Source organism: Oncorhynchus gorbuscha, unplaced genomic scaffold (assembly GCF_021184085.1).
Source record: "Oncorhynchus gorbuscha isolate QuinsamMale2020 ecotype Even-year unplaced genomic scaffold, OgorEven_v1.0 Un_scaffold_1020, whole genome shotgun sequence".
Lineage (NCBI taxonomy): Eukaryota > Metazoa > Chordata > Actinopteri > Salmoniformes > Salmonidae > Oncorhynchus > Oncorhynchus gorbuscha.
In genome coordinates, this window is record NW_025745932.1 from 119,790 (window position 1) to 147,030 (window position 27,241).

Consider the following 27,241-nt stretch of genomic DNA (forward strand, 5'->3'; position numbering starts at 1 on the left):
GGAAGTGTTGCAGCGTTGAGGTGGAATCGGCATATTTAGGATTTGTCGTTCTTTGACTTTGTGCTATTAATTTACTAGCTATGAAACAAAACGGCAAAAAATACATTGGAAACAGCGATTTGCAGTGTTGTGTGTGATCATACTTTACTATACATGTGATCATACTTTACTATACATGTGATCATACTTTACTATACATGTGATCATACTTTACTATACATGTGATCATACTTTACTATAAATGTGATCATACGTTACTATAAATGTGATCATACGTTACTATAAATGTGATCATACTTTACTATTAATGTGATCATACTTTACTATAAATGTGATCATACTTTACTATTAATGTGATCATACTTTACTATAAATGTGATCATACTTTACTATAAATGTGATCATACTTTACTATACATGTGATCATACTTTACTATACATGTGATCATACTTTACTATACATGTGATCATACTTTACTATAAATGTGTTCATACTTTACTATACATGTGATCATACTTTACTATACATGTGATCATACTTTACTATACATGTAATCATACTTTAATGTGATCATACTTTACTATAAATGTGATCATACTTTACTATACATGTGATCATACTTTCCTATACATGTGATCATACTTTACTCTACGTGTGATCATACTTTACTATGTGATCATACTTTACTATATGATCATACTTTACTATATGTGCGATCATACTTTACGATACGTGCGATCATACTTTACGATACGTGTGATCATTCTTTACGATACATGTGATCATACTTTAATGTGATCATACTTTGCTATTAATGTGATCATACTTTACTATACATGTGATCATACTTTACTATTAATGTGATCATACTTTACTATACGTGTGATCATACGTTACTATTTTTTTATTCGCAAGCCTGAGTGAAATGCTGGTTGGTGGTTGGTTAGATGAGCACTTGTAGCAGGCTCATATCTATATTTTGAAGGCTGCCATTACAGTAAAGGTAACAGGCAGCTTTTTTGTTGTTTGTGAACTTAAACGAATCACGACGCGGCGCAGGATATCACCAGTGATTGGCTGCTATGTAATGGATAGTTTGACTGTCAAATCCCATGTGTTGGTTGGTGTGTGTTGCAAGTTACTTTACTACATTTACATTATTTATTTTTTCATTTTGTTGGACATTTTAGTCGTTTAGTAGATGGAGCAATTAGGGTTAAGTGCCTTGCTCAAGGGCACATCGATAGGTTTTGTATTTTCTTTTACCTGGTCATCTCGGGGATCTGACCCAGCGCCCTTTCGGTTACTGGTCCAACGCTGTCAATTCCAGTCTATCTCAGAACTGACTGGTCTTTGACTGGGGAGTTTATTAGTGAGCAGGATAAATGAACTGACTGGTCTTTGTTTTGACTGGGGAGTTTATTAGTGAGCAGGATAAATGAACTGTCTGGTCTTTGACTGGGGAGTTTATTAGTTAGCAGGATAAATGAACTGACTGGTCTTTGTTTTGACTGGGGAGTTTATTAGTGAGCAGGATAAATTAACTGACTGGGGAGTTTATTAGTGAGCAGGATAAATGAACTGTCTTTGTTTTGACTGGGGGGTTTATTAGTGAGCAGGATAAATGAACTGTCTTTGTTTTGACTGGGGAGTTTATTAGTGAGCAGGATAAATGAACTGTCTTTGTTTTGACTGGAGAGTTTATTAGTGAGCAGGATAAATGAACTGTCTTTGTTTTGACTGGGGAGTTTATTAGTGAGCAGGATAAATGAACTGGCTGGTCTTTGTTTTGACTGGGGAGTTTATTAGTGAGCAGGATAAATGAACTGTCTTTGTTTTGACTGGGGGTTTATTAGTGAGCAGGATAAATGAACTGTCTTTGTTTTGACTGGGGAGTTTATTAGTGAGCAGGATAAATGAACTGTCTTTGTTTTGACTGGGGGTTTATTAGTGAGCAGGATAAATGAACTGTCTTTGTTTTGACTGGGGAGTTTATTAGTGAGCAGGATAAATGAACTGTCTTTGTTTTGACTGGGGAGTTTATTAGTGAGCAGGATAAATGAACTGTCTTTGTTTTGACTGGGGAGTTTATTAGTGAGCAGGATAAATGAACTGTCTTTGTTTTGACTGGGGAGTTTATTAGTGAGCAGGATAAATGAACTGTCTTTGTTTTGACTGGGGAGTTTATTAGTGAGCAGGATAAATGAACTGTCTGGTCTTTGTTTTGACTGGGGAGTTTATTAGTGAGCAGGATAAATGAACTGTCTTTGTTTTGACTGGGGAGTTTATTAGTGAGCAGGATAAATGAACTGTCTTTGTTTTGACTGGGGGTTTATTAGTGAGCAGGATAAATGAACTGTCTTTGTTTTGACTGGGGAGTTTATTAGTGAGCAGGATAAATGAACTGTCTTTGTTTTGACTGGGGGTTTATTAGTGAGCAGGATAAATGAACTGTCTTTGTTTTGACTGGGGAGTTTATTAGTGAGCAGGATAAATGAACTGTCTTTGTTTTGACTGGGGAGTTTATTAGTGAGCAGGATAAATGAACTGTCTTTGTTTTGACTGGGGAGTTTATTAGTGAGCAGGATAAATGAACTGTCTTTGTTTTGACTGGGGAGTTTATTAGTGAGCAGGATAAATGAACTGTCTTTGTTTTGACTGGGGAGTTTATTAGTGAGCAGGATAAATGAACTGTCTGGTCTTTGTTTTGACTGGGGAGTTTATTAGTGAGCAGGATAAATGAACTGTCTTTGTTTTGACTGGGGAGTTTATTAGTGAGCAGGATAAATGAACTGTCTTTGTTTTGACTGGGGAGTTTATTAGTGAGCAGGATAAATGAACTGTCTGGTCTTTGTTTTGACTGGGGAGTTTATTAGTGAGCAGGATAAATGAACTGTCTTTGTTTTGACTGGGGAGTTTATTAGTGAGCAGGATAAATGAACTGTCTTTGTTTTGACTGGGGAGTTTATTAGTGAGCAGGATAAATGAACTGTCTTTGTTTTGACTGGGGAGTTTATTAGTGAGCAGGATAAATGAACTGTCTTTGTTTTGACTGGGGAGTTTATTAGTGAGCAGGATAAATGAACTGTCTTTGTTTTGACTGGGGAGTTTATTAGTGAGCAGGATAAATGAACTGGCTGGTCTTTGTTTTGACTGGGGAGTTTATTAGTGAGCAGGATAAATGAACTGGCTGGTCTTTGTTTTGACTGGGGAGTTTATTAGTGAGCAGGATGAATGAACTGTCTTTGTTTTGACTGGAGAGTTTATTAGTGAGCAGGATAAATGAACTGTCTTTGTTTTGACTGGGGAGTTTATTAGTGAGCAGGATAAATGAACTGTCTTTGTTTTGACTGGGGAGTTTATTAGTGAGCAGGATAAATTAACTGACTGGGGAGTTTATTAGTGAGCAGGATAAATTAACTGACTGGAGAGTTTATTAGTGAGCAGGATAAATGAACTGTCTTTGTTTTGACTGGGGAGTTTATTAGTGAGCAGGATAAATGAACTGTCTTTGTTTTGACTGGGGAGTTTATTAGTGAGCAGGATAAATGAACTGTCTTTGTTTTGACTGGGGAGTTTATTAGTGAGCAGGATAAATGAACTGTCTTTGTTTTGACTGGGGAGTTTATTAGTGAGCAGGATAAATGAACTGTCTTTGTTTTGACTGGGGAGTTTATTAGTGAGCAGGATAAATTAACTGACTGGGGAGTTTATTAGTGAGCAGGATAAATTAACTGACTGGAGAGTTTATTAGTGAGCAGGATAAATGAACTGTCTTTGTTTTGACTGGGGAGTTTATTAGTGAGCAGGATAAATGAACTGTCTTTGTTTTGACTGGGGAGTTTATTAGTGAGCAGGATAAATGAACTGTCTTTGTTTTGACTGGGGAGTTTATTAGTGAGCAGGATAAATGAACTGTCTTTGTTTTGACTGGGGAGTTTATTAGTGAGCAGGATAAATGAACTGTCTTTGTTTTGACTGGGGAGTTTATTAGTGAGCAGGATAAATGAACTGTCTTTGTTTTGACTGGGGGTTTATTAGTGAGCAGGATAAATGAACTGTCTTTGTTTTGACTGGGGAGTTTATTAGTGAGCAGGATAAATGAACTGTCTTTGTTTTGACTGGGGAGTTTATTAGTGAGCAGGATAAATGAACTGTCTTTGTTTTGACTGGAGAGTTTATTAGTGAGCAGGATAAATGAACTGTCTTTGTTTTGACTGGGGAGTTTATTAGTGAGCAGGATAAACCAGGTCAAACCTGAACGACGCCGGAGCCAATTGTGCGCCGCCCCACGATACTCCCAATCACGGCCGGATGTGATACAGCCTGGATTCGAACCAGGGTCTGTAGTGACACCTCTTGTTCTGAGATGCAGAGACCGTAGACGTCGGTGCCTCTCGGGAGCAGATTAGTGAACTGATCCATCTTTCTTTTCTTCCTTTTTTTAGAGCTCTCAGTACAAGCTGTTGCCAACAAAGAAACAAACTCAAGAGTCAAAACAGGTGAGCCCTGGACCTGTGTGTGGTTTATTTATAGAGACCTGGACCTGTGTGTGGTTTATTTATAGAGACCTGGACCTGTGTGTGGTTTATTTATAGAGACCTGGACCTGTGCGTGGTTTATTTATAGAGACCTGGACCTGTGTGTGGTTTATTTATAGAGACCTGGACCTGTGTGGTTTATTTATAGAGACCTGGACCTGTGTGTGGTTTATTTATAGAGACCTGGACCTGTGTGTGGTTTATTTATAGAGACCTGGACCTGTGTGTGGTTTATTTATAGAGACCTGGACCTGTGTGTGGTTTATTTATAGAGACCTGGACCTGTGTGTGGTTTATTTATAGAGCCCTGGACCTGTGTGTGGTTTATTTATAGAGCCCTGGACCTGTGTGTGGTTTATTTATAGAGCCCTGGACCTGTGTGTGGTTTTATAGAGCCATGGACCTGTGTGTGTGCCTGCCTGGCCTTTTCGTGTGTGTGTGTGTGTGTGTACTGGAGGTAATGTCTGGTACACGCAGCACATGCAGTTCTGTTGTAATGTAGCGACCGAGCGGCCAGGCCCCCCTGCTGAGTCAGCGCTGCTGTTCTAAAGGCTCAATGAAACCCCCTGCCACACTTCTGTTGTGGACGGCTGTTTGTGTAGCTCATTGTAGTCGTACAGTTCATGCGGAGACAAAAGACCTGTGACCCCACCCACCCCTGTTCCTATCTCCAGCTACTACCCACCCCTCTTCCAATCCCCCAGGTCCTACCCTGTCCCCTGACCCCCATCCCACAGGTCCTACCCTGTCCCCTGACCCCCATCCCCCAGGTCCTACCCTGTCCCCTGACCCCAATCCCCCAGGTCCTACCCTGTCCCCTGACCCCCATCCCACAGGTCCTACCCTGTCCCCTGACCCCAATCCCCCAGGTCCTACACTGTCCTCTGACCCCCATCCCACAGGTCCTACCTACCCTGTCCCCTGACCCCAATCCCCCAGGTCCTACCCTGTCCCCTGACCCCAATCCCCCAGGTCCTACCCTGTCCTCTGACCCCCATCCCACAGGTCCTACCCCATCCCCCAGCTTCTACCCTCACCCCATCCCCCAGCTTCTATCCTGACCCCCATGCCACAGGTCCTACCCTGTCCTCTGTATAACATACCCCTATAGGCCTGTATATCATACCCCTATAGGCCTGTAGCCTGTATAACATACCCCTATAGGCCTGTAGCCTGTATAACATACCCCAAGAGGCCTGTAGCCTGTATAACATACCCCTATAGGCCTGTAGCCTGTATATCATACCCCCTATAGGCCTGTAGCCTGTATATCATACCCCTATAGACCTTTAGCCTGTATAACATACCCCTATAGGCCTGTAGCCTGTATAACATACCCCTATAGGCCTGTAGCCTGTATATCATACCCCTATAGACCTTTAGCCTGTATATCATACCCCTATAGGCCTGTAGCCTGTATAACATACCCCTATAGGCCTGTAGCCTGTATAACATACCCCTATAGGCCTGTAGCCTGTATAACATACCCCTATAGGCCTGTAGCCTGTATAACATACCCCCATAGGCCTGTATATCATACCCCAATAGGCCTGTAGCCTGTATGTCATACCCCTATAGGCCTGTAGCCTATATAACATACCCCTATAGGCCTGTAGCCTGTATAACATACCCCTATAGGCCTGTAGCCTGTATAACATACCCCTATAGGCCTGTAGCCTGTATAACATACCCCTATAGGCCTGTAGCCTGTATAACATAGGCCTGTAGCCTGTATAACATACCCCTATAGGCCTGTAGCCTGTATAACATACCCCTATAGGCCTGTAGCCTGTATAACATACCCCTATAGGCCTGTAGCCTGTATAACATAGGCCTGTAGCCTGTATAACATACCCCTATAGGCCTGTAGCCTGTATATCATACCCCTATAGGCCTGTAGCCTGTATATCGTACCCCTATAGTCCTGTAGCCTGTATAACATACCCCTATAGGCCTGTATAACATACCCCTATAGGCCTGTATAACATACCCCTATAGGCCTGTATAACATACCCCTATAGGCCTGTAGCCTGTATATCATACCCCTATAGGCCTGTAGCCTGTATAACATACCCCTATAGGCCTGTAGCCTGTATAACATACCCCTATAGGCCTGTAGCCTGTATATCATACCCCTATAGGCCTGTAGCCTGTATATCATACCCCCTATAGGCCTGTAGCCTGTATATCATACCCCTATAGGCCTGTAGCCTGTATAACATACCCCTATAGGCCTGTAGCCTGTATAACATACCCCTATAGGCCTGTAGCCTGTATAACATACCCCTATAGGCCTGTAGCCTGTATAACATACCCCTATAGGCCTGTAGCCTGTATAACATACCCCTATAGGCCTGTAGCCTGTATAACATACCCCTATAGGCCTGTAGCCTGTATAACATACCCCTATAGGCCTGTAGCCTGTATAACATGCCCCTATAGGCCTGTAGCCTGTATAACATGCCCCTATAGGCCTGTAGCCTGTATAACATACCCCCTGTAGGCCTGTATAACATACCCCCTGCGCTAATTATCAGGGCTACTTTTCTTGGACAGAGGAACAAGTAGCCAGCCTCTGACATCATCATCCTCATGCTAATGAAGGCTGATGTCATCATGGCTGAATGCTACATTAGCCACGCGCCGCCAGACACTGACTTACTGTTCACGGTGTGAGTGTGGATGCATTCCAACACGTTGTGGAGGTTAGCGGGCGTGTTAGCCTTTCTATGTAGCCTGGCTCTGCTCTCACTCCCAGGCAGCCATTTTTAAGTGGTCGATTCACTTTCAATACACACTTAAGTGTTTATTTGGGGGGGGCTGCCCTGTTCTGACTGGGGGTGGCCCCACCCGTTCTGTATACTGGCTACGGCATCTGAAAATGGACAAACTGCACTAGTGACTTCAAATTATTATTTTTTTGCGACTCTCCAAGTGGGAAACTGACGATCAGCAACTTCTCCCAGGTGGTGACCTCTGACCTCACCCTACTAAGGAAATCACATCTACAACAGCATCTATTTGTTGGGGGGGGGGGGGGGGTAGTTGTACTTTCAGTTTATGATTGATATGATTGGTTGGCAATTTGAGCCGTTCGACCCCAATGAGTTCATATCTCATGAATGCATTCACCTGGTATTTATGACTTCATCTGGTATAAATGACTTCACCTGGTATTAATGACTTCACCTGGTATTAATGACTTCACCTGGTATTAATGACTTCACCTGGTATAAATGACTTCACCTGGTATTAATGACTTCACCTGGTATTAATGACTTCACCTGGTATTAATGACTTCACCTGGTATTAATGACTTCACCTGGTATTAATGACTTCACCTGGTATTAATGACTTCACCTGGTATTAATGCATTCACCTGGTATTAATGCATTCACCTGGTATTAATGCATTCACCTGGTATTAATGCATTCACCTGGTATTAATGACTTCACCTGGTATTAATGACTTCACCTGGTATTAATGACTTCACCTGGTATTAATGACTTCACCTGGTATTAATGACTTCACCTGGTATTAATGACTTCGCCTGGTATTAATGACTTCGCCTGGTATTAATGCATTCGCCTGGTATTGGTGACTTCGCCTGGTATTGATGACTTCGCCTGGTATTGATGACTTCGCCTGGTATTGATGACTTCGCCTGGTATTGATGACTTCGCCTGGTATTGATGACTTCGCCTGGTATTGATGACTTCGCCTGGTATTGATGACTTCGCCTGGTATTTATGCCTTCGCCTGGTATTTATGACTTCGCCTGGTATTTATGCCTTCGTCTGGTATTTATGCCTTCGTCTGGTATTTATGCCTTCGTCTGGTATTTATGACTTCACTTCTGGTATTTATGACTTCACTTCTGGTATTTATGACTTCACTTCTGGTATTTATGACTTCACTTCTGGTATTTATGACTTCACTTCTGGTATTTATGACTTCACTTCTGGTATTTATGACTTCACTTCTGGTATTAATGACTTCACTTCTGGTATGAATGCATTCACCTGGTATGAATGCATTCACCTGGTATGAATGCATTCACCTGGTATGAATGCATTCACCTGGTATTGATGACTTCACCTGGTATTGATGACTTCACCTGGTATTGATGACTTCACCTGGTATTGATGACTTCACCTGGTATTAATGCATTCACCTGGTATTTATGACTTCACTTCTGGTAAATCCACACCTCCCACATGGTTCCAAACGTCACATCAGAGTGGAAACGTGTCGGCCCAACATAACAATTCTATCACAACATACAATACCAGGAACATTGTGAATGCCTTTTAATTTCCCGTCTGTACCCGAAACCAAAACATGACCTCAAAACCGCTTTAAGTACTGAACTATGGCTTTGTTGAACCCCGTGGACCCTGGAGTAGCCGGTATGACATTACCGTTATGACCCCGTGGTCCCTGGAGCAGCCGGTAGGACATTACCGTTATGACCCTGGGGTCCCTAGAGCAGCCGGTATGACCCCGTGGTCCCTGGAGCAGCCGGTAGGACTTGTGGTGTGTTTTAGTGTCTAAGTATTGAGCCGTGGTGGAGGGGGCATTAGTGTCGTGGTGGAGGGGGCAGTAGTGTCGTGGTGGAGGGGGCAGTAGTGTCGTGGTGGAGGGGGTAGTAGTGTCGTGGTGGAGGGGGCAGTAGTGTCGTGGTGGAGGGGGCAGTAGTGTCGTGGTGGAGGGGGCATTGAGCCGTGGTGGAGGGGGCATTGCGCCGTGGTGGAGGGGGCATTGCGCCGTGGTGGAGGGGGCATTGCGCCGTGGTGGAGGGGGTATTGAGCCGTGGTGGAGGGGGTATTGAGCCGTGGTGGAGGGGGTATTGAGCCGTGGTGGAGGGGGTATTGAGCCGTGGTGGAGGGGGCAGTAGTGTCGTGGTGGAGGGGGTATTGAGCCGTGGTGGAGGGGGCAGTAGTGTCGTGGTGGAGGGGGTATTGAGCCGTGGTGGAGGGGGTATTGAGCCGTGGTGGAGGGGGTATTGAGCCGTGGTGGAGGGGGTATTGAGCCGTGGTGGAGGGGGTATTGAGCCGTGGTGGAGGGGGCAGTAGTGTCGTGAAGCTGCTTGGTGTCAGACTGGCCTTTTTGTTCCCTTGGCGACCCTGAAGTCAACAAACTTTGAGTTCCCACGCTCGACCTGCTTCTCCAGAAAGACCTCACCCTCCAACTCTCCCTCTTTATAGGCAGAGACGGTGGTTAGACTGAAAACGTTTTCGGAGGGGGGGGGGGGCGTTCTGGAAATTTGCCAACTATTTAAAAAAAAAAAGTGTCTTGTCGCATAAAAGTTGTGCATAATATCCAGACTGATTAAACAAGGCTCCAAACCCAGAACCAAGTATCGGAGCCTGGACAAAAGTAGCAATACACTACAAAGGGAGTAGGGTGCACGACGTAGGGGGCGGGGCGCACTACCTAGGGAGCGGGGCGCACTATGTAGGGTGCACGCCGTAGGGCTCACCCTATTACGGAATAGAAACATGTTCTGGTCAGTACCCCCAGAGACAGGACCCAATAGTCGGAGCTCCCCCAGGAACACAAGGCCCTTGTGTGGTGTATATAGACCTAACGCCCCCGCCCCACTCTGCCTCTACAGGGAACCCGCCCATAGAAGACAGAACAGTGGATGGAAGAGCGCGAGAGGGAGTGAAGAGGACGGAGGTTAAGATACAGGGGCTGGTCAACAGGTAAGAACCTTTTAGACATCATCAACATCAATTGGGGCGGCAGCGTAGCCTAGTGGTTAGAGCGTTGGACTAGTAACCGGAAGGTTGCAGGTTCAAATCCCCGAGTTGACAAGGTACAAATCTGTCGTTCTGCCCCCTGAACAGGCAGTTAACCCTCCTAGGCCGTCATTGAAAATAAGAATTTGTTCTTAATTAACCTCTTAATCTTTTCACCGGCCAACATCCAGTGAAAATGCAGAGTGTCAAATTAAAGCTACACTTGTTGTCAATCCAGCCAATATGTCAGATTTCAAAAATGCTTTACGGCGAAACCAAACGATCGCTATTATCTGAGGATAATTTGTTCTTAACTGACTTGCCTAGTTAGAGGTAGAATAATAATAATAATAACAATAATAATGACAATAATAATGACAATAATAATGACTATAATAACAATAATGACAATAATAACACTAATAATAACAAAAATAATAATAACAATAATAATCACAATAATAATAATGATAATAATAACAATAACAACAATAATAATAACAATAATAATAATATATATAATAACAACAATACTAATAACAATAATAATAACAATAATAATTATATATATAATAACAACAATAATAATAACAATAATTACATTTACATTTAAGTTATTTAGCAGACGCTCTTATCCAGAGCGACTTACAAATTGGTGCATTCACCTTATGACATCCAGTGGAACAGTCACTTTACAATAGTGCATCTAAATCTTACAGGGGGGGGGGGGGTGAGAGGGATTACTTATCCTATCCTAGGTATTCCTTAAAGAGGTGGGGTTTCAGGTGTCTCCTGAAGGTGGTGATTGACTCCGCTGTCCTGGCGTCGTGAGGGAGTTTGTTCCACCATTGGGGGGGCCAGAGCCGCGAACAGTTTTGACTGGGCTGAGCGGGAGCTGTACTTCCTCAGTGGTAGGGAGGCGAGCAGGCCAGAGGTGGATGAACGCAGTGCCCTTGTTTGGGTGTAGGGCCTGATCAGAGCCTGGAGGTACTCAGGTGCCGTTCCCCTCACAGCTCCGTAGGCAAGCACCATGGTCTTGTAGCGGATGCGAGCTTCAACTGGAAGCCAGTGGAGAGAGCGGAGGAGCGGGGTGATGTGAGAGAACTTGGGAAGGTTGAACACCAGACGGGCTGCGGCGTTCTGGATGAGTTGTAGGGGTTTAATGGCACAGGCAGGGAGCCCAGCCAACAGCGAGTTGCAGTAATCCAGACGGGAGCTGACAAGTGCCTGGATTAGGACCTGCGCCGCTTCCTGTGTGAGGCAGGGTCGTAATCTGCGGATGTTGTAGAGCATGAACCTACAGGAACGGGCCACCTCCTTGAAGTTAGTTGAGAACGACAGGGTGTTGTCCAGGATCACGCCAAGGTTCTTAGCGCTCTGGGAGGAGGACACAATGGAGTTGTCAACTGTGATGGCGAGATCATGGAACGGGCAGTCCTTCCCCGGGAGGAAGAGCAGCTCCGTCTTGCCAAGGTTCAGCTTGAGGTGGTGATCCGTCATCCACACTGATATGTCTGCCAGACATGCAGAGATGCGATTCGCCACCTGGTCATCAGAAGGGGGAAAGGAGAAGATTCATTGTGTGTCGTCTGCATAGCAATGATAGGAGAGACCATGTGAGGTTATGACAGAGCCAAGTGACTTGGTGTATAGCGAGAATAGGAGAGGGCCTAGAACAGAGCCCTGGGGGACACCAGTGGTGAGAGCGCATGGTGAGGAGACAGATTCTCGCCACGCCACCTGGTAGGAGCGACCTGTCAGGTAGGACGCAATCCAAGCGTGGGCCGCGCCGGAGATGCCCAACTCGGAGAGGGTGGAGAGGAGAATCTGATGGTTCACAGTATCGAAGGCAGCCGATAGGTCTAGAAGGATGAGAGCAGAGGAGAGAGTTAGCTTTAGCAGTGCGGAGCGCCTCCGTGATACAGAGAAGAGCAGTCTCAGTTGAATAACTGGTCTTGAAACCTGACTGATTTGGATCAAGAAGGTCATTCAGAGAGAGATAGCGGGAGAGCTGGCCAAGGACGGCACGTTCAAGAGTTTTGGAGAGAAAAGAAAGAAGGGATACTGGTCTGTAGTTGTTGACATCGGAGGGATCGAGTGTAGGTTTTTTCAGAAGGGGTGCAACTCTCGCTCTCTTGAAGACGGAAGGGACGTAGCCAGCGGTCAGGGATGAGTTGATGAGCGAGGTGAGGTAAGGGAGAAGGTCTCCGGAAATGGTCTGGAGAAGAGAGGAGGGGATAGGGTCAAGCGGGCAGGTTGTTGGGCGGCCGGCCGTCACAAGACGCGAGATTTCATCTGGAGAGAGAGGAGAGAAAGAGGTCAGAGCACAGGGTAGGGCAGTGTGAGCAGAACCAGCGGTGTCGTTTGACTTAGCAAACGAGGATCGGATGTCGTCGACCTTCTTTTCAAAATGGTTGACGAAGTCATCTGCAGAGAGGGAGGAGGGGGGGGAGGGGGAGGAGGATTCCGGAGGGAGGAGAAGGTGGCAAAGAGCTTCCTAGGGTTAGAGGCAGATGCTTGGAATTTAGAGTGGTAGAAAGTGGCTTTAGCAGCAGAGACGGAGGAGGAAAATGTAGAGAGGGAGTGAAAGGATGCCAGGTCCGCAGGGAGGCGAGTTTTCCTCCATTTCCGCTCGGCTGCCCGGAGCCCTGTTCTGTGAGCTCGCAATGAGTCATCGAGCCACGGAGCGGGAGGGGAGGACCGAGCCGGCCTGGAGGATAGGGGACATAGAGAGTCAAAGGATGCAGAGAGGGAGGAGAGGAGGGTTGAGGAGGCAGAATCAGGAGATGGGTTGGAGAAGGTTTGAGCAGAGGGAAGAGATGATAGGATGGAAGAGGAGAGAGTAGCGGGGGAGAGAGAGCGAAGGTTGGGACGGCGCGATACCATCCGAGTAGGGGCAGTGTGGGAGGTGTTGGATGAGAGCGAGAGGGAAAAGGATACAAGGTAGTGGTCGGAGACTTGGAGGGGAGTTGCAATGAGGTTAGTGGAAGAACAGCATCTAGTAAAGATGAGGTCGAGCGTATTGCCTGCCTTGTGAGTAGGGGGGGAAGGTGAGAGGGTGAGGTCAAAAGAGGAGAGGAGTGGAAAGAAGGAGGCAGAGAGGAATGAGTCAAAGGTAGACGTGGGGAGGTTAAAGTCGCCCAGAACTGTGAGAGGTGAACCGTCCTCAGGAAAGGAGCTTATCAAGGCATCAAGCTCATTGATGAACTATCCGAGGGAACCTTGTGTATATATATATATATATATATATAAGCTACTATATATATATAATAATAATAATAACAATAACAACAATAATAATAACAATAATAACAACAACAATAATAATAATCTATATATATATAATAATAACAATAACAACAACAATAATAATAATATATATATATATATATATATATAATAACAGTAATAATAATATATATATATATATATAATAACAGTAATAATAACAATAATACTATATATACATATAATAACAATAACAATAATAATAACAATAATAATCATCATAATAATAATAATAATCATCATCATAATCATAATCATAACAATCACAGTAATCATCATAATAACAATAACAATAATAATAATTATATATATAATAACAATAATAATAATAATAACAATAATAATCATAACAATAATAATAACAATAATAATCATAATAATACCCAGTGTTTAGAATTCTGTTGATATTGATGTCTAATCTACCAGGACTGACACTATTGGCTGTCCTCTGTTTGAACCCTCCCCTTTTGGCCCTCTGAAGAGCCAGTAGATTCTCTGCCTTGGGGTTAGATGTACTGCTGTTGTGTTTTGAACCCTCCCCTTTTGGCCCTCTGAAGAGGTTTCCGTGGTAACACAAGTAGCCTTGGCCCCCTGCTCAGCCCGGTAGCCTTGGCCCCACGGCTCAGCCCGGTAGCCTTGGCCTAGTGTCAGCTCTTGTGTTTGACCCTACATCGTTTCCCAGGCAGGCGGGGGCCCCCTGAGACAACATGGTGGGCTGCAGTCACAACGCTAAGGGAGAATCTCAATTTAATTTCTTTGATTTTTTTTCACCGCTGCCTCAAAACCCCATTGGATGAGAAGATCTGAGGGGGGAGGGACATCCAACCTTCTCATCTAATTGGTTTTGAGAAGGTTAGATGTCCCTCCCCCCCTCTGATCTTCCCATCTAATTGGTTTTGAGAAAGGTGATGAGGAAAGAGAACGTGAGAAATCAAGGAAATGCCATTTTTTTAAATGAAATAATTAGAATTCTTAAGTTTTTAGGCTTACTTCCTTTTTAATTGAGGAAATGAAACAGAATTGACCCGTGGAACTCTGGTGGGAGAACCAATGGAGCTGGGGGACAGTGTGCCCAGACCAATGGGTTGTTTTTACTGGTTGGAGAGATACAGTTGATCATCGGGCAGGGTTTGAGTCAGGAGTGGGTCTCAGTAGCAGAGTTAACTTATCTCCTGTCTTAGACAGCCACAGCCGGGTCCCCAACACAGAGTAGCTACTAGCTAGGTACATGTTGTTAGCCTAGCTGTTCTGCAGGGTAGCTACTAGCTAGGTACATGTTGTTAGCCTAGCTGTTCTGCAGGGTAGCTACTAGCTAGTTACATGTTGTTAGCCTAGCTGTTCTGCAGGGTTGCTACTAGCTAGTTACATGTTGTTAGCCTAGCTGTTCTGCAGGGTTGCTACTAGCTAGTTACATGTTGTTAGCCTAGCTGTTCTGCAGGGTAGCTACTAGCTAGTTACATGTTGTTAGCCTAGCTGTTCTGCAGGGTAGCTACTAGCTAGGTACATGTTGTTAGCCTAGCTGTTCTGCAGGGTAGCTACTAGCTAGGTACATGTTGTTAGCCTAGCTGTTCTGCAGGGTAGCTACTAGCTAGGTACATGTTGTTAGCCTAGCTGTTCTGCAGGGTAGCTACTAGCTAGGTACATGTTGTTAGCCTAGCTGTTCTGCAGGGTAGCTACTAGCTAGTTACATGTTGTTAGCCTAGCTGTTCTGCAGGGTAGCTACTAGTTAGTTACATGTTGTTAGCCTAGCTGTTCTGCAGGGTAGCTACTAGCTAGTTACATGTTGTTAGCCTAGCTGTTCTGCAGGGTAGCTACTAGCTAGGTACATGTTGTTAGCCTAGCTGTTCTGCAGGGTAGCTACTAGCTAGGTACATGTTGTTAGCCTAGCTGTTCTGCAGGGTTGCTACTAGCTAGTTACATGTTGTTAGCCTAGCTGTTCTGCAGGGTACCTACTAGCTAGGTACATGTTGTTAGCCTAGCTGTTCTGCAGGGTTGCTACTAGCTAGTTACATGTTGTTAGCCTAGCTGTTCTGCAGGGTAGCTACTAGCTAGTTACATGTTGTTAGCCTAGCTGTTCTGCAGGGAAGCCAGTAGCTAGTTATATGTTGTTAGCCTAGATAGTCAGAGGACGGTCTATCTCTCCTCTTTCCTGTCTTCTAGTTAGTTTATTTTAGTACAGGGTTGTGTATATAAGGTGTAAGAGACTGAGCCAAGCATTTCCTTCCCTGGGGGACAGTAAAGTTAAGTTTCCTGTTGTGTTGTCATCGTGCTCTCTGCTCTGTCACTCTGTCGATTAGCTGTTAGGCTAAACACCCCGCCGGTCCTGACGAGCAACAGGGGGGGTGCAGGCTTTCATTCTCCTCTCCGTTCTCTCTCTTCCTCTCCTCTCCGTTCTCTCTCTTCCTCTCCGTTCTCTCTCTCTTCCTCTCCGTTCTCTCTCTCTTCCTCTCCGTTCTCTCTCTCTTCCTCTCCGTTCTCTCTCTCTTCCTCTCCTCTCCCTGGTTTGAATCGTCGAGCTGGCAATGTGGAAAAATCTGCCGTTCTGCCCTTTTGAGCAAGGCAGTTAAACCCCCAAAACAACAACTAGTTCCTGGGTGCTGGTGACATGGATGTCCCCCTCAGGCACCAGCTGTAGAGATCAGCTATAGACACGACAAGATCGGAACACCCAGTCCACATACCAGCACCTAACCCAGCACCCAGTCCACATACCAGCACCTAACCCAGCACCTAGTCCACATACCAGCACCTAACCCAGCACCTAGTCCACATACCAGCACCTAACCCAGCACCTAGTCCACATACCAGCACCTAGTCCACATACCAGCACCTAACCCAACTCCTAGTCCACATTCCAACACATAACCCAACACCTAGTCCACATTCCAGCACCTAGTCCACATTCCAGCACCTAGTCCACATTCCAACACCTATCTCTCTTCCACCTAGCTTCTCTCTCTGTCTCTCTGAGGTTTTGTTGCCACGGAATCAGATCCTTTTCTAAGCCTGTTGTATAACAGCGACTAGAGTTCCCTGTTCTCACAGTCATCAGAGTTGAGGAGGACTAGAACACCTGTGCTGCTATCTCTCCTCTCTGGGCTCTGGGCCGTGTTTACGAACAGACACACACATGCTGTTCTTCTAGAGGTGGTGTGGAATTACCAGACTGACGCTGCACAGCCTGGTGTCCATGATATTCTCCTGGGAGGGAGGATCGCTGTCACTAAGTGTCTGTGTTAGTGGTTGGATCAGGAGAAGTAGGGAGGCAGGGAGGAGGGAGGCAGGGAGGATCACTGTCACTAAGTGTCTGTGTTAGTCAGTGGTTGGATCAGGAGAAGTAGGGAGGGAGGGAGAAGAGGATCACTGTCACTAAGTGTGTTGTGTCTGTTTTAGTCAGTGGTTGGATCAGGAGAAGTGTGGAGGGAGGGAGAAGAGGATCTCTGTCACTGAGTGTGAGTCAGTGGTTGGATCAGGAGAAGTAGGGAGGGAGGCAGGCAGGGAGGCAGGCAGGGAGGCAGGCAGGCAGGCAGGGAGGCAGGCAGGCAGGGAGGCAGGCAGGCAGGGAGGCAGGCAGGGAGGGAGGGAGGGAGAAGAGGATCACTGTCACTAAGTGTGTTGCGTCTGTTTTATTCAGTGGTTGGATCAGGAGAAGTGTGGAGCCAGGCAGCTGAAAGGTTTTAGAGGATACTGGAGGATGAGGAAGAGAGGATGAGGAAGAGAGGATGAGGAAGAGAGGATGAGGAAGAGAGGATGAGGAAGAGAGGATGAGGAAGAGAGGATGAGGAAGAGAGGATGAGGAAGAGAGGATGAGGAAGAGAGGATGAGGAAGAGAGGATGAGGAAGTATGAGAAGGAAGTATGAGGATGAGGAAGTAGGAGAAGTTCTGTTGTCTGACACTCACATCAAAGTACACAGGAGTATCCAACCTAACTCCTCCTCCCTCTTCTTCTCCTCCCTCTTCTTCTCCTTCCTCTTCTTCTCCTTCCTCTTCTTCTCCTTCCTCTTCTTCTCCTTCCGCTTCTTCTCCTTCCGCTTCTTCTCCTTCCTCTTCTTCTCCTTCCTCCTCTCCTCCTCTACAGTGTCAGAACATATCAAATCCAGGCAGACTCCTGCTCCTTGGCCTGCCAATCTGAACGACAACCTCCCCACTACACACACACACACACACACACACACACACACACACACACACACACACACACACACACACACACACACACACACACACACACACACACACACACACACTGCTCCGAGCATCTTCAGCGATGCCGACAGGGTCCCAGCCATCTGCCAGCCCCTCTCCCAGCCTGCCCCTGTGTGCCCAGCCCTGAGCCCTAACCACAAACTGACCCCGTGGCTCTAGGAACCTCCCCCCAGTGCAGCTGTCCTCCACACAGCCAGGTGGCGCCCTGCCCCACTGCCAGACAGGCAGCGCTACTAACAGGTAATACAATGTAGATTAGATTACTATAAACATTACCTCACCTAGACTACATCTGGAATGGCTCTCTACTCTGTTTAGTCCACTACTGTTAGTAACATTCCCTCACCTAGACTACATCTGGAATGGCTCTCTACTCTGTTTAGTCCACTACTGTTAGTAACATTACCTCACCTAGACTACATCTGGAATGGCTCTCTACTCTGTTTAGTCCACTACTGTTATCAACATTACCTCACCTAGACTACATCTGGAATGGCTCTCTACTCTGTTTAGTCCACTACTGTTAGCAACATTACCTCACCTAGACTACATCTGGAATGGCTCTCTACTCTGTTTAGTCCACTACTGTTATCAACATTACCTCACCTAGACTACATCTGGAATGGCTCTCTACTCTGTTTAGTCCACTACTGTTATCAACATTACCTCACCTAGACCACATCTGGAATGGTTCTCAAATATACTGTCAACGCTAAGGTCCTCTGTCTCAGTAGGTTAGTACTGTCAACACTAAGGTCCTCTATCAGTAGGTTAGTACTGTCAACACTAAGGTCCTCTCAGTAGGTTAGTACTGTCAACACTAAGGTCCTCTATCAGTAGGTTAGTACTGTCAACACTAAGGTCCTCTCAGTAGGTTAGTACTGTCAACACTAAGGTCCTCTCAGTAGGTTAGTACTGTCAACACTAAGGTCCTCTATCAGTAGGTTAGTACTGTCAACACTAAGGTCCTCTATCAGTAGGTTAGTACTGTCAACACTAAGGTCCTCTCAGTAGGTTAGTACTGTCAACACTAAGGTACTGTCAACACTAAGGTCCTCTCAGTAGGTTAGTACTGTCAACACTAAGGTCCTCTCAGTAGGTTAGTACTGTCAACACTAAGGTCCTCTCAGTAGGTTAGTACTGTCAACACTAAGGTCCTCTCTCAGTAGGTTAGTACTGTCAACACTAAGGTCCTCTATCAGTAGGTTAGTACTGTCAACACTAAGGTCCTCTATCAGTAGGTTAGTACTGTCAACACTAAGGTCCTCTCTCAGTAGGTTAGTACTGTCAACACTAAGGTCCTCTCTCAGTAGGTTAGTACTGTCAACACTAAGGTCCTCTCAGTAGGTTAGTACTGTCAACACTAAGGTCCTCTCAGTAGGTTAGTACTGTCAACACTAAGGTCCTCTCAGTAGGTTAGTACTGTCAACACTAAGGTCCTCTATGTCTCAGTAGGTTAGTACTGTCAACACTAAGGTCCTCTATGTCTCAGTAGGTTAGTACTGTCAACACTAAGGTCCTCTCAGTAGGTTAGTACTGTCAACGCTAAGGTCCTCTATCAGTAGGTTAGTACTGTCAACACTAAGGTCCTCTGTCTCAGTAGGTTAGTACTGTCAACACTAAGGTCCTCTCAGTAGGTTAGTACTGTCAACACTAAGGTCCTCTCTCAGTAGGTTAGTACTGTCAACACTAAGGTCCTCTCAGTAGGTTAGTACTGTCAACACTAAGGTCCTCTCAGTAGGTTAGTACTGTCAACACTAAGGTCCTCTCAGTAGGTTAGTACTGTCAACACTAAGGTCCTCTATCAGTAGGTTAGTACTGTCAACACTAAGGTCCTCTCAGTAGGTTAGTACTGTCAACACTAAGGTCCTCTCAGTAGGTTAGTACTGTCAACACTAAGGTCCTCTCAGTAGGTTAGTACTGTCAACACTAAGGTCCTCTCTCAGTAGGTTAGTACTGTCAACACTAAGGTCCTCTCAGTAGGTTAGTACTGTCAACACTAAGGTCCTCTGTCTCAGTAGGTTAGTACTGTCAACACTAAGGTCCTCTGTCTCAGTAGGTTAGTACTGTCAACACTAAGGTCCTCTATCAGTAGGTTAGTACTGTCAACACTAAGGTCCTCTATCAGTAGGTTAGTACTGTCAACACTAAGGTCCTCTGTCTCTGTAGGTTAGTACTGTCAACACTAAGGTCCTCTCAGTAGGTTAGTACTGTCAACACTAAGGTCCTCTATCAGTAGGTTAGTACTGTCAACACTAAGGTCCTCTCAGTAGGTTAGTACTGTCAACACTAAGGTCCTCTCAGTAGGTTAGTACTGTCAACGCTAAGGTCCTCTATCAGTAGGTTAGTACTGTCAACGCTAAGGTCCTCTATCAGTAGGTTAGTACTGTCAACGCTAAGGTCCTCTCAGTAGGTTAGTACTGTCAACACTAAGGTCCTCTCAGTAGGTTAGTACTGTCAACACTAAGGTCCTCTCAGTAGGTTAGTACTGTCAACACTAAGGTCCTCTCAGTAGGTTAGTACTGTCAACACTAAGGTCCTCTCAGTAGGTTAGTACTGTCAACACTAAGGTCCTCTATCAGTAGGTTAGTACTGTCAACACTAAGGTCCTCTCAGTAGGTTAGTACTGTCAACACTAAGGTCCTCTCTCAGTAGGTTAGTACTGTCAACACTAAGGTCCTCTCTCAGTAGGTTAGTACTGTCAACACTAAGGTCCTCTATCAGTAGGTTAGTACTGTCAACACTAAGGTCCTCTGTCTCTGTAGGTTAGTACTGTCAACACTAAAGTCCTCTATGTCTCAGTAGGTTAGTACTGTCAACACTAAGGTCCTCTCAGTAGGTTAGTACTGTCAACACTAAGGTCCTCTATCAGTAGGTTAGTACTGTCAACACTAAGGTCCTCTCAGTAGGTTAGTACTGTCAACACTAAGGTCCTCTATCAGTAGGTTAGTACTGTCAACACTAAGGTCCTCTGTCTCTGTAGGTTAGTACTGTCAACACTAAAGTCCTCTATGTCTCAGTAGGTTAGTACTGTCAACACTAAGGTCCTCTCAGTAGGTTAGTACTGTCAACACTAAGGTCCTCTATCAGTAGGTTAGTACTGTCAACACTAAGGTCCTCTCAGTAGGTTAGTACTGTCAACACTAAGGTCCTCTATCAGTAGGTTAGTACTGTCAACACTAAGGTCCTCTATCAGTAGGTTAGTACTGTCAACACTAAGGTCCTCTATGTCTCAGTAGGTTAGTACTGTCAACACTAAGGTCCTCTCAGTAGGTTAGTACTGTCAACACTAAGGTCCTCTATCAGTAGGTTAGTACTGTCAACACTAAGGTCCTCTATCAGTAGGTTAGTACTGTCAACACTAAGGTCCTCTATGTCTCAGTAGGTTAGTACTGTCAACACTAAGGTCCTCTCAGTAGGTTAGTACTGTCAACACTAAGGTCCTCTATCAGTAGGTTAGTACTGTCAACACTAAGGTCCTCTATGTCTCAGTAGGTTAGTACTGTCAACACTAAGGTCCTCTCAGTAGGTTAGTACTGTCAACACTAAGGTCCTCTATCAGTAGGTTAGTACTGTCAACACTAAGGTCCTCTCAGTAGGTTAGTACTGTCAACACTAAGGTCCTCTCAGTAGGTTAGTACTGTCAACACTAAGGTCCTCTATCAGTAGGTTAGTACTGTCAACACTAAGGTCCTCTCAGTAGGTTAGTACTGTCAACACTAAGGTCCTCTCAGTAGGTTAGTACTGTCAACACTAAGGTCCTCTATGTCTCAGTAGGTTAGTACTGTCAACACTAAGGTCCTCTATCAGTAGGTTAGTACTGTCAACACTAAGGTCCTCTATGTCTCAGTATGGTGGTCTGTTTGAAACATGTTGGTATTACAGACTCTGTCAGCGAGAGGTTGAACATGTCAGTGAAGACACTTGCCAGTTTGTCAGCGTATTGCTCTGAGGACACTTCCTGAGGACACGTCCTGGTAATCCGTCTGGCCCTGTGCTGGGCTAGAGACACTGGGACTGGCCTGGGTAATCCGTCTGGCCCTGCGGCCTTGGGAATGTTGCCTTGTTTAAAGGTGTTGCTCACGTCGGCTACAGAGAGCGAGAGCGTGATCACACAGTCATCCGGAACAGCTGGTGCTCTCATGCATGCTTCATTGTCGCTTGCCTCGAGGCGAACATAAAAGGCATTTAGCTCGTCTGATAGGCCCTCGTCACTGGGCAGCTCGCGGCTGGGTTTCCCTTCGTAGTCCGTAATAGTTTGAAAGCCCCCTGCCACATCCGATGAGGTTCAGAGCCGATTTCTTATAAACGTCCGGATTAGTGTCCCGCTCCTTGAAAGCGGCAGCTCTAACCTTTAGCCTTTGGCTTTTGGCTTTCTAGCTTTTAGCTTTCTAGCCTTTAGCTTTCTAGCCTTTAGCCCTATCCTTTAGCCTTTAGCTAGAGCTGACAGTCTGTAGTATTTGTCTCTTCTTGTAAACCTGCTTTATTGCTTCGTCTGCTTGTCTTCCTGACGCTGTTTTACCATTTTGAATGGTGTTTTTCTTCTATCCCTTGTCTCTCGCTATCCTCCTCTCTCGCTATCCCCCTCTCTCGCTATCCTCCTCTCTCGCTATCCTCCTCTCTTGCTATCCTCCTCTCTCGCTGTCCCCCTCTCTCGCTGTCCCCCTCTCTCGCTGTCCCCCTCTCTCGCTGTCCCCCTCTCTCGCTGTCCCCCTCTCTCGCTGTCCCCCTCTCTCGCTGTCCTCCTCTCTCGCTGTCCTCCTCTCTCGCTGTCCTCCTCTCTCGCTGTCCTCTTCTCTCGCTGTCCTCCTCTCTCGCTGTCCTCCTCTCTCGCTGTCCTCCTCTCTCGCTGACCTCTCTCGCTGACCTCATTTTCTTTCCTCTCTCGCTGACCTCTCTCGCTGACCTCATTTTCTTTCCTCTCTCGCTGTCCTCCTCTCTCGCTGTCCTCCTCTCTCGCTGTCCTCCTCTCTCGCTGTCCTCCTCTCTCGCTGTCCTCCTCTCTCGCTGTCCTCCTCTCTCGCTGTCCTCCTCTCTCGCTGTCCTCCTCTCTCGCTGTCCTCATTTTCTTTCCTCTCTTCTGTCCTCCTCTCTCGCTGTCCTCCTCTCTCGCTATCCTCCTCTCTCGCTATCCTCCTCTCTCGCTATCCTCATTTTTCTTTCCTCTCTTCTGTCCTCCTCTCTCGCTGTCCTCCTCTCTCGCTATCCTCCTCTCTCGCTATCCTCATTTTTCTTTCCTCCTCTCTCGCTATCCTCATTTTTCTTTCCTCTCTCGCTGTCCTCCTCTCTCGCTGTCCTCATTTTCTTTCCTCTCTTCTGTCCTGTATCCTAGGCATGGCTCCAATTCGGGACTCGGCCAGCCACTCTCCTAACCAAACAGGTGACAAGACTTTTCATTTTACCCTTTGACCTCGACTCTTCTTCTCTCTGCCTTCCTGGACCTCTCCCTATCCTACTCCAGTCAGACAAGGTCATTCCTGAATCCCAGGTGCCCACGTTAACGTTGGCTGTTGTTACATAGTCTCAGTGTGTCGGTCATTGTCTGATCTCTTCTACTGTAGACCGTCTCACCTTGTTATTCAAGTTAAACTACCTTTGAACACAGCATGTGCTCCTACAAAGGTAGGGTTAGGGGTTAAAGGTTAAAGGCACAGAACAGCATGTGCTCCTACAAAGGTAGGGTTAGGGGTTAAAGACACAGAACAGCATGTGCTCCTACAAAGGTAGGGTTAGGGGTTAAAGGTAGGGTTAGGGGTTAAAGGTAGGGTTAGGGGTTAAAGACACAGAACAGCATGTGCTCCTACAAAGGTAGGGTTAGGGGTTAAAGGCACAGAACAGCATGTGCTCCTACAAAGGTAGGGTTAGGGGTTAAAGACACAGAACAGCATGTGCTCCTACAAAGGTAGGGTTAGGGGTTAAAGGCACAGAACAGCATGTGCTCCTACAAAGGTAGGGTTAGGGGTTAAAGGCACAGAACAGCATGTGCTCCTACAAAGGTAGGGTTAGGGGTTAAAGGCACAGAACAGCATGTGCTCCTACAAAGGTAGGGTTAGGGGTTAAAGGCACAGAACAGCATGTGCTCCTACAAAGGTAGGGTTAGGGGTTAAAGGCACAGAACAGCATGTGCTCCTACAAAGGTAGGGTTAGGGGTTAAAGGCACAGAACAGCATGTGCTCCTATAAAGGTAGGTTTAGGGGTTAAAGGTAGGGTTAGGGGTTAAAGGCACAGAACAGCATGTGCTCCTATAAAGGTAGGTTTAGGGGTTAAAGGTAGGGTTAGGGGTTAAAGACACAGAACAGCATGTGCTCCTATAAAGGTAGGGTTAGGGGTTAAAGGTAGGGTTAGGGGTTAAAGGCACAGAGCAGCATGTGCTCCTATAAAGGTAGGGTTAGGGGTTAAAGGTAGGGTTAGGGGTTAAAGACACAGAACAGCATGTGCTCCTATAAAGGTAGGGTTAGGGGTTAAAGGTAGGGTTAGGGGTTAAAGACACAGAACAGCATGTGCTCCTATAAAGGTAGGGTTAGGGGTTAAAGGTAGGGTTAGGGGTTAAAGACACAGAACAGCATGTGCTCCTATAAAGGTAGGGTTAGGGGTTAAAGGTAGGGTTAGGGGTTAAAGACACAGAACAGCATGTGCTCCTATAAAGGTAGGGTTAGGGGTTAAAGGCACAGAACAGCATGTGCTCCTATAAAGGTAGGGTTAGGGGTTAAAGGCACAGAACAGCATGTGCTCCTATAAAGGTAGTGTTAGGGGTTAAAGGCACAGAACAGCATGTGCTCCTACAAAGGTAGGGTTAGGGGTTAAAGGCACAGAACAGCATGTGCTCCTACAAAGGTAGGGTTAGGGGTTAAAGGCACAGAACAGCATGTGCTCCTACAAAGGTAGGGTTAGGGGTTAAAGGTAGGGTTAGGGGTTAAAGGCACAGAACAGCATGTGCTCCTATAAAGGTAGGGTTAGGGGTTAAAGGTAGGGTTAGGGGTTAAAGGCACAGAACAGCATGTGCTCCTACAAAGGTAGGGTTAGGGGTTAAAGGTAGGGTTAGGGGTTAAAGGCACAGAACAGCATGTGCTCCTATAAAGGTAGGGTTAGGGGTTAAAGGTAGGGTTAGGGGTTAAAGACACAGAACAGCATGTGCTCCTATAAAGGTAGGGTTAGGGGTTAAAGGTAGGGTTAGGGGTTAAAGACACAGAAAGGGAGAGAGGAGGAGGAGGAGGAGGAGAGAACATTCTGACTGAGCAGGCAGACTAGACAACTTTCAAGGAGAGTTGGCAGCCATCGTGTGTGTGTGTGTGTGTGTGTGTGTGTGTGTGTGTGTGTGTGTGTGTGTGTGTGTGTGTGTGTGTGTGTGTGTGTGTGTGTGTGTGTGTGTGTGTGTGTGTGTGTGTGTGTGTGTGTGTGTGTGTGTGTGACTGGCGAGAATGAGCGTGGCTTTACAGAAAACCAAGGTGGTTAATTGCCAGAAGAGAAGAGCTGGAGACATGAAAGGGTTAATTTAGTTCTGAGGAAGAGGTTCTCCTCGTAAAATAACAATAACTCTCTCCTCTCCCTCCCCACCCCTCTCCTCTCCCTCCCCACCCCTCTCTCCTCTCCCTCCCCACCCCTCTCTCCTCTCCCTCCCCACCCCTCTCTCCTCTCCCTCCCCACCCCTCTCCTCTCCCTCCCCACCCCTCTCTCCTCTCCCTCCCCACCCTCTCTCCTCTCCCTCCCCACCCCTCTCTCCTCTCCCTCCCCACACCTCTCTCCTCTCCCTCCCCACCCCTCTCTCCTCTCCCCTCCCCACCCCTCTCTCCTCTCCCTCCCCACCCCTCTCTCCTCTCCCTCCCCACCCCTCTCTCCTCTCCCTCCCCACCCCTCTCTCCTCTCCCTCCCCTCTCCTCTCCCTCCCCACCCCTCTCTCCTCTCCCTCTCCTCTCCCTCCCCACCCCTCTCTCCTCTCCCTCCCCACCCCTCTCTCCTCTCCCTCCCCACCCCTCTCTCTCTCCCTCTCCCTCCCCACCCCTCTCTCCTCTCCCTCCCCACCCCTCTCTCCTCTCCCTCCCCACCCCTCTCTCCTCTCCCTCCCCACCCCTCTCTCCTCTCCCTCCCCACCCCTCTCTCCTCTCCCTCCCCACCCCTCTCTCCTCTCCCTCCCCACCCCTCTCTCCTCTCCCTCCCCACCCCTCTCTCCTCTCCCTCCCCACCCCTCTCTCCTCTCCCCCTCCCCACCCCTCTCTCCTCTCCCTCCCCACCCCTCTCTCCTCTCCCTCCCCACCCCTCTCTCCTCTCCCTCCCCCACCCCTCTCTCCTCTCCCTCCCCACCCCTCTCTCCTCTCCCTCCCCACCCCTCTCTCCTCTCCCTCCCCCCCTCTCTCCTCTCCCTCCCCACCCCTCTCTCCTCTCCCTCCCCACCCCTCTCTCCTCTCCCACCCCTCTCTCCTCTCCCACCCCTCTCTCCTCTCCACCCCTCTCTCCTCTCCCACCCCTCTCTCCTCTCCCACCCCTCTCTCCTCTCCCTCTCTCCTCTCCCTCCCCACCCCTCTCTCCTCTCCCTCCCCACCCCTCTCTCCTCTCCCACCCCTCTCTCCTCCCCCTCCCCCACCCCTCTCTCCTCTCCCTCCCCACACCTCTCTCCTCTCCCTCCCCACACCTCTCTCCTCTCCCTCCCCACACCTCTCTCCTCTCCCTCCCCACCCCTCTCTCCTCTCCCTCCCCACCCCTCTCTCCTCTCCCTCCCCACCCCTCTCTCCTCTCCCTCCCCACCCCTCTCTCCTCTCCCTCCCCACCCCTCTCTCCTCTCCCTCCCCACCCCTCTCTCCTCTCCCTCCCCACACCTCTCTCCTCTCCCTCCCCACCCCTCTCTCCTCTCCCTCCCCACCCCTCTCCCCTCTCCCTCCCCACCCCTCTCTCCTCTCCCTCCCCACCCCTCTCTCCTCTCCCTCCCCACCCCTCTCTCCTCTCCCTCCCCCCCCTCTCTCTCCTCTCCCACCCCTCTCTCCTCTCCCACCCCTCTCTCCTCTCCCTCTCTCCTCTCCCTCCCCACCCCTCTCTCCTCTCCCTCCCCACCCCTCTCTCCTCTCCCACCCCTCTCTCCTCCCCCTCCCCACCCCTCTCTCCTCTCCCTCCCCACACCTCTCTCCTCTCCCTCCCCACACCTCTCTCCTCTCCCTCCCCACACCTCTCTCCTCTCCCTCCCCACACCTCTCTCCTCTCCCTCCCCACACCTCTCTCCTCTCCCTCCCCACACCTCTCTCCTCTCCCTCCCCACCCCTCTCTCCTCTCCCCTCCCCACCCCTCTCTCCTCTCCCTCCCCACCCCTCTCCTCTCCCTCCCCACCCCTCTCCTCTCCCTCCCCACCCCTCTCCTCTCCCACCCCTCTCTCCTCTCCCACCCCTCTCTCCTCTCCCACCCCTCTCTCCTCTCCCACCCCTCTCTCCCTCCCTCCCCACCCCTCTCTCCTCTCCCTCCCCACCCCTCTCTCCCA

At 47.5% G+C, this 27,241-nt stretch overlaps 1 protein-coding gene across 1 annotated transcript in view; it reads left to right on the top strand.

The window, feature by feature from the left end:
• LOC124021006 (trinucleotide repeat-containing gene 6A protein-like) overlaps positions 1-27,241 on the top strand; it is a 35,468-nt gene that overhangs the window by 3,298 nt on the left and 4,929 nt on the right. Inside the window, exons 2-4 of the mRNA XM_046336320.1 lie at positions 4,450-4,503; positions 10,160-10,250; positions 23,114-23,161. Coding sequence (XP_046192276.1) covers positions 23,116-23,161 — 46 coding nt within the window. The 5' untranslated portion in view covers positions 4,450-4,503; positions 10,160-10,250; positions 23,114-23,115. The remainder of the gene's footprint in view (positions 1-4,449; positions 4,504-10,159; positions 10,251-23,113; positions 23,162-27,241) is intronic.